At 38.7% G+C, this 8,136-nt stretch overlaps 1 protein-coding gene across 1 annotated transcript in view; it reads left to right on the top strand.

Moving 5' to 3' along the window:
- Window positions 1-8,136, top strand: part of LOC122813850 (zinc finger protein 578-like) — a 57,367-nt gene that overhangs the window by 4,236 nt on the left and 44,995 nt on the right. Inside the window, exon 2 of the mRNA XM_044086387.1 lies at window positions 2,745-2,840. Within this exon, the coding sequence (XP_043942322.1) occupies window positions 2,745-2,840 (96 nt within the window). The remainder of the gene's footprint in view (window positions 1-2,744; window positions 2,841-8,136) is intronic.

Here is an 8,136-nt window from a genome sequence, read left to right as displayed (position 1 = left end):
TACCATTTTATTTTTTTAGCTGCCTGTACCACTAATGCCGTCTTCGGGACTTTCCCATTTCCTCCATTATGGTGCGATCTTGGAGTTGGTATATTTAAGCAGGGGGTGTGTGGTTTTTGTGTTGAATTTTTTATTTTGTGGAGCAGCGACCTTTCAAGTTTGATGAAAGTGCGTTCACTCTTTTCATCGTTCGATAACGTAACATAGACCCTGCTAAAACACATAATATGCTGAACCTGTTTATGGTGTTAAGGCAGTAGTTAGAATTGTCTTTACGCACAAGACATTGTTTCACAGTGTACAAACTCTGTAATGTTTTTGATAAACTGATAAGTCAACAATAAGTCATATGAGGGGGTCGTAGTGGATGGTACCAATTGCGGCACATTCAGGGGCTTTGTGATGAATTACCTTATGGGCGAATATGTTACAATTCCTAGGCTTGTGGTAATATGTGCTTTGCATGTACCCGAGTGCTTTTGCTTATAAAATTGGCATTTATTTATTTATTCATGACTCGTTTAATAAACATTTTCTTGATATCATATTTTGACATAGTCTCTCCATCATAAGCTATGCATTTTTTGATGTATACATGATTACTGCTATACTCATACGATTGTCAAAAGAAATTACCATTTTCTTGGGTATACGTCAACATATCAGATACTTTATGTGCTGTAGGTTCAAGAAATGAAAGATTTTTGTGCAAGTCAGACAGCTGTAAATATTTGTGTTTAACGTTGGATCACATTTGCAGTACCATAAGCTATTTGGGCTGTATCCTGGCCAGGATATGGCTACCACTCAGCTTTCAAAGCTTCTGGGCACCTTCCATGCACCATAACTACTAAGGTGTTAAGCAGAGCCACATAAAAAGTCAGTTTGGGTGCCAAAACGGTCTAGAGCTTTTTGACTCCAAAGTGTGCTCCCTCTCTCTCTGTGGGCTTCTTGTTAATAACTCAGCTAGCAATCCTTCAGTGTTGGTTTTCTGAAGAAGAATTGTGTTTTTTATGTGACGTTAATAGTTTTATGCCAGGAAATGTACTTTTTTATGACTATACAAGTCAGACTGCCAACTAGTCATGAGTGGAGTCCCACAGGGTTTGGTCCTGGGTCCTCTCCTGTTTGTATCTACTTCTCTGAAGTCCAGGCCAACACGAAGGGACTCTGGCTGACAAAGTTTGCAGACAATTGCAAGTTGGGAGCTATTATTAACTCCCCAAGTGATGTTGACATCCTACAGAATGGCCTCTCTGAGCCCAACGACTGGTGTCAGAACCATGGCCTTAAGCTTAATGCCAAAAAATTTGTTGTCATCCCCTTTGGGGAAAAACCCAGTTCACATGAATTACCATATTGATGGTAGTCCACTGAACACACAAAACATTATAAGTGGTCTGGGAACACAGGTTGACAGCAGCCTCTCTTAACCACCACATTGCCACTGTGGTCATAAAGTCCTTCTATGTGGCACATCTCATAACGAAGGGTTTGCATCCAGGAAGAAAGAGGTCATTGTGTCCCTTTACTCTTCCCTCATTAGGCCGGTCATCGAGTACAATGACCCATTTGGCATGTACCTCACTAGACACCTGCAACAACTGGAGAGGCTGCAAAGGTACCTCACAAAAAGGATCCTAGGTCCTAAACACTTGTCCTATATGGACAGACTCAAAAAAGTCCAACTGTTCTCTGTCTCATATTGCCTACTTAGAGGCGATCTCTGCTTGACTTAGAAAGCCACGTCTGACGCAGCTCTGTTAGAAATGCTACATCTAAAGAAATCCCAATCCCTCCACACCACATCCTCCAGAGACCTCAACCTCATTACCACAATCAATAGAACGTACTGGAGGGACAGGTTCATAACCCAGAGACTGCCCATGCTATGGAATAGACTTCTCATACATGTCAAGCAGAGCAACTCACTGACCCTCTTCAAGAGAAATCTTGATGAATGGATGGGAAATAGAAAATTCACCCCAGGGATTCACTCCAGTGGCTCTACTCGACAGAGGCACTGGGAACTAAGGTCGGGTGGCACAATGTCAGGGTAATCCTGTGGGCTAGGCTTGTAAAGGCCCCAGGGCCATTAGCTTAGTACACATCTATGAACCTATGAACCATCCATGGTAGGATAGTTTCTCTCTATGAATACTTGAGTGAAAAAAACTGCATAAAATATGTTTTTTTTTTACTACTTTTTTGTACATGTTCATGTAGAATTAGTGTGTTGGGGCAGAACATTCTGTTTTTGGAGACTGTCTTGTTTTTACCTCAAAATGAGTATTTTCATATCTGAAGCATTACTGACTCATGGGTTATGCTACTTCTCTTCAAGACTTCCTTTTGGGCTGGACCATAGAGTAGCTTCTGGTTTCCTCAGTCTTGCCTTCACCCATCCTCAAAAAGGAAAAATTGCTAGGGAGACTTTGGGTTTCAGGTTGCCTCCATTACTGTCTCAGCCACCAATGAGTGACTCTGCTCTGGTCAGACTTTGTTCCTTGGACTGGTCATAGATGTCTGTATGTCCCTGTGGTGTAGCTCCTTAGGAAGCCACTAAGGAATTGGGAGTTGGATATCTCCTCTACAGTTGTAGGAGTGTCCTGTCTGGGCAGGGGAGAACCATTCTTGTCAGTTTTGGAGGAAGGAGCAAGTGAAAGTTTACTGAATGAATTATGTTTCCAATCAACATTCTTGATGGTTATGTGGATTAATTCTGTTTTGTTTTGCATTTGTAGGACAAGCTGAAAATTGCTTTAGCATCTTTGGAGTCCAAAGTGCATGATCTTGCATATTTGCAAAACAAGCAAAAGAAAGAACTTGATGACATATGGGTAAGTAAAATTTGATTAGTTCTAAATGCTTGCATTAAAACAATTACAGACGTGCAAAGGCATCTTTGAATGCCTTTTTTTTGTTTGCCTCATGTTATTTTTAAAATAATTGTTGTGCCTTTTGAATTTTGCTGGTTTAAGGTGAACAGAGTTTGTGAGAAGCCTGTTATCTGTCCTCAGGCATTTTCTCATAAGATCTGGGCAGTGATGTAGTAGGTTGGATCTGTTCTTAGAACATTTAAGGATTCAGGAGAGGATGTAGTTATTTCTCATTCAGTGCATCAGAGGAATTGCATAAGGTTTATATAATCCTTTTTTATGTTTGATTCATTTGTTTCTGCCTCATTTGTACATGGCAGAAAAAAAATCATACTTTTCTGAACTGTGTAGTTCATAGTTTACCCATAGACCTGCCATATTGTGTTAAAAATATTCAGGGCCACTATCTACAAAATACGCTTCTTACCTTTGCAAAATAGTGTATTGTACAATTCTGACTAATTTTGGCTCCATGTCTGTGTACTGTAAGAGTTAACAGGGATAGATAGCTTAGGGACATAGTACCTAAACCCTCTTGTGACTGTCTTAGTACTGTGTATAAATTAGTACAGAGTGTAGCTGATACCAGTTTGTGTGACGGCCACAAATGAAGTAAGATGCAGTTATAAACTGGCAGGATGAAAGTGTTGTATACAAAGCAGAGCAGGCTTTTACAACGTATGTTACAAATTGTTTGAAGGGGTATAGATGGAGAACAAAACTTTACTGTCTAGAGACAATTACAATTATGGCCTTTTTGGACATATATTTTGGTAACTACACTAATCTGTATTTCAGTGCTGTTACAATACTCATTGGTGGCCTAGATCAAGTTTTATCTCCTGTCTGGAGTGCAACACACTTCATTGTAAGGCAGCCGGCCTTAGGCATAGGCCAAGCAGGGCGTGCCTGCCTAGGGGCGCCACCTAGCAGGGGCCAGTTTTTATTTGATGTAGGTAGGGTAGGATAAACAGGTGGGGGTGTGGTGTGGGAGGCCGTGGAGCCCTTGCCTCAGGCCGGAGACCTAAGGCCGCTATTTCTTGGCATAAATCTATTTTTTTTCAGCCCCATAGGCCTTTCTAAGTCATACTAAATTGGAGACATATGCATTGAAAGCCATCAAGCCCACACCAGCCATTTTGCATCACAGATGCATCCTTTCCCATCCCTGTAGATCCATCCAAGCGGTTCTTCTTTGTAGATGTAGTCCATTGTTCATAGAACTATACAAAACATTCTGTATCAAAGTTCTCAGCAACTGTGGGGATCAGTAGAAGTGAGTTTGGATTATACAACTATTTCCCAGTTCTATAAGCCCACACAAGCCATTGAACATTACATATTTATTAAACCCCTCCCAGATCTGCATGGTCCTTAGTTAGACCCTTCTCATGACTTATTCCTGCATCGCTGTTGACATGGACCCTACTGTTCACTGGTGTGACATTCTTCTGCCTTTTCAGCACAGTGTTCATGCCTTTCATTCCTGGTGTTATGGTATTCTGCAGGTAAGAAAGCAGCCTCATGGAAGGTGCACATTAAAACTATACTTTAAATGGTTCATACCAGGCCAGAGTCATCTTAGGGTAAGCCAGATGGCATGATATTTCCTGTTTCATGTATTCACCGACTGATTGTGCAGAAACCGTGTACGCGTGGTACCACTTCAGTCACTGCCACCACCTAACCTATAACTGTGTTTGCACCTATTCAGTAGACACCCAGTATACCCAACCAACAAACAATCCATTTCTTCTCTAACTACTCGAATCATACTCCCTAATAATACTAATACTAGTCAGAGACCAAACTACTGCTTACTTGTTAAAAGAATTGCAAACTAGATTTCTGGGCAAGTACTAATATAATGCATCTACTTCACAAAATCTTCATTGCTAAATTGAAATTAAGCTTTGCAATAAAATTAAACAATTCATGTTGGACTAATCTGTGATGTAGCTAATTTTGCATTTCTCTAATACATACAATAATAAAAAGATCCATCCAAACGTTCACATTTTAAATTTCTAGCAAACATGTAATTCTATAATAAAACATAAGGAAAGGGTACTTTATTGTTCACATGCACAGATAGAGGTTTAACAGTAAACTCTCCTACCACATTAAGCAGTACCACTTTATTTTCACCATATCAACAGGTCTAAAAATGATAACACTGGAACATTTGTAGTAAAGTTAAATGGTTTCATGCTTTTATTCCCCTGTACATGCCCAATATGATGTTAGTTATTATTAAAGCGTTGCTTAAAGAGCATATAAAAACATGACTTTAACTATCTATAAGCTACTGTTTATCCCAGAATGGGTTTACATACATTTGGTCGAAAATTCATTTCATAGAGTGATGTGGGGGAGCCAGCATGTGTGATCAAGAGTCATACTGATTGCACATATCAGCTTTGTGTGTGTGTGTGTGTGTTTAAGATTACAGTACAGTAGGGATTGGGGAATTTGCCATTTCCTCACTGTAGTGTGATGTTGGAGTTGGTATGTATAATTGGCAGGTATGTGGGGGTATGGAGGAAGGGAGGGGCTTACCCCTTGAAAATCAATTTTAAATGTGCTTTTTTGTACTTTTCAGTTGTCTGGTGATCGACCACTGGTGTTCAATCACTCGCCATTGTGTTTTTTAAATATATATGTTTGTATACTGACACACACACATATATATATATATATATATATATATATATATATATATATATATATATATATATATATATATATATATATATATATGTGTGTGTATATATATATATATATATATATATATATATATATATATATATATATATATATATATATATATATATATATATATATATATATATATATATATATATATATATATATATATATATTTACTTATTATTTATAAATTTATATGGACGTATATCCCTTATAATGACAAATTATGGAAAGGAGGAGGAGTGGCAATATTTACTGGAGAACCTCTAAGCTATCGTATTTGAGAAAAAGTGCCCCTATAGCATGAATACAGAATATGCCGTTACGACTGTCCTCCTGCAAGTTCACTGAACTTTTGAATTGCTTGGCTTAAATGTTTCCCAGAAAAACTGTCAATGTTTTGGAAGATGGTCACAAAGTAACATAGATTTAGATAATGTGTGTCTGGGAGGAAAAACATGACGTAGCTCATCCTCATGCTGTCTTGTAAATGTCTCGTGCTACATGGCCTAAACCAGATACCATAGTGCCATCTAGAGTCAATAAAACCGCATAAGGAACTCCTTCCTCTCCTTTTGGCTTTTCCTGGTTAGGGGTCACCGCAGCAGATCACCTGTCTGCTCATGATTGGCAGTGGAGTTTTACGGTGTCAAGTTGCCAGCCCAAAACTCAACCTTCCACGGAAGGCACAAACATTCACGCACTCACACCTAGGGCCAATTTAGAGTATTCAAACCACCTACAGCATGTCTTTGGGATGTTGGAGGAAGCCGGAGCATCCGGAGGAAACCCACGCGACCACTGGGAGGACATGCAGACTCCGCACAGAAGGAATCTCAGCTGAGGATCGAACCAGAGAACCTCTTGCTGTGAGGTGGCAATGCTAACCGCTGCACCACTGTGGCCACCCAAAACCTCATAAGGAACAATGATACTAAAAAGAGTTCTAGTATTCAATACAAAGAATAATACGTCTCTCAGAATCTTGACTAAATCTATGTTAGACAATCACCATACTTAATGTCTGGAATCAAGGTAAATTCTTCCAGCTAGTATACATTCTTAAGTGTATGTCACTTCAAAAACAAAGATTATCTGTAGCATATGAATCAAAAATGTATTAGAGATCTCTGTAACATATCCCAAGTATTGAAAAATCATAATCTATTTTAATGTTACTAAAACAAATGTTATGGACAGAGTACCCACAAGTAAATATTTTGGAGTTTGAAATGCTTCCATTGTGGGATGTTATATAACATAGCTGACAATAGAAAGAGGTAAAGCCTGGCACAAATATAATGAAAATAAGTCACAACATACTTTTGAAGACTACAACAAACTTAGAAATATTTGTAAAGAGTTGGCTTCTTTACAAAAGAGAGAGAAAAACAACAGGTCACATGTCATAGCTCCTACACCTGATGTTTTCCATAACTTGCATTTTAATTTGTTAAAACCGTTCAGTGTATTGAGGTCAGCACTCGCCCAGTTAGACAAATCCTAACAATAACAGAAAACTTATCCACGCTTGCTTCTTATACTGTACCCTCTAAATCCATCAGGATGGTGACATATTCATTTACAAGCTCTGTTATTTTTACCATAAACAGAATTATCAGAGAAAGTCACCTCACAGCAATTTGGAAGGAAGAACAGGTTATGCTGCTTACATGAAGGGGTCGCTTCTGCTGTACCCAATAACTTTAATGCAGTAACTGTTCTCATTTAGAATGAGAAGTCCATCAATGGCTGTCTTCCTGAGTGACTGAAGTTAACCCACTAAATAACACACGGCATGGATTTCAAAAGGAGAGTACCAAAACGTTCAAGCTTCCTCTCAACTACCTTTTCAGCTCTTGGAGCTGCCTTTGCCCTGCAACCAATATCTAATCTCCACCTACCTATGTTTTCTTGGTCTCCCTCCCCTCTCATCTTTCTTCCCCACCCTTCTAACCCCCTCCTAACTTTTCTTTTTTCTCTTATTTTGCATCATCATCTCACTTCTTCTTATTCTTAACAAACTACATCTTACAATCTCCCAATAACTTATTATTACTTTTAAACTTTCACTTTTACTTCTGTTCTCTTTACTTCCTTATCGCCTGCACTAAATTTCCTAAGTGATAAACCTCCCTTCTCCAGAGCCATCAATTCTGTTGCGTTCTACTAATCCCTATTATTTATATGTTGAGAAACATATTTAAGCGATGTTAACTTCTTTATATCCAAAATGGAGACTTGTTTGTACATTCGTTACCTCCTGTTGTACCTCTTGTACTTGTGAAATTTCTTTTATAACTTGATGTTATATTTTTATTGCTATGGTCAGTGTATTTTAAATCACTGTTGCAGCTATTCTCCCCCGGGTCTCCTTTGAAAATGGGTTTCTGACCCAGTTGGACTTTCCAGGTTACCAAATGTCCGTCAATAAATAAATGCAGGGTGCTTGGTAAATAATATACTCCCTTCTCTCTCTCTCTGAACTCATTGTAGAAAAACTTGATATAAGTGAGGTAGCATTTTGCACGGTTCCTAGATTTAGCTG

Source organism: Protopterus annectens, chromosome 10.part0 (genome assembly GCF_019279795.1).
Source record: "Protopterus annectens isolate FY-2018-M chromosome 10.part0, PAN1.0, whole genome shotgun sequence".
Classification (NCBI taxonomy): domain Eukaryota; kingdom Metazoa; phylum Chordata; order Ceratodontiformes; family Protopteridae; genus Protopterus; species Protopterus annectens.
This window is presented reverse-complemented; position numbering and strand designations above follow the sequence as displayed.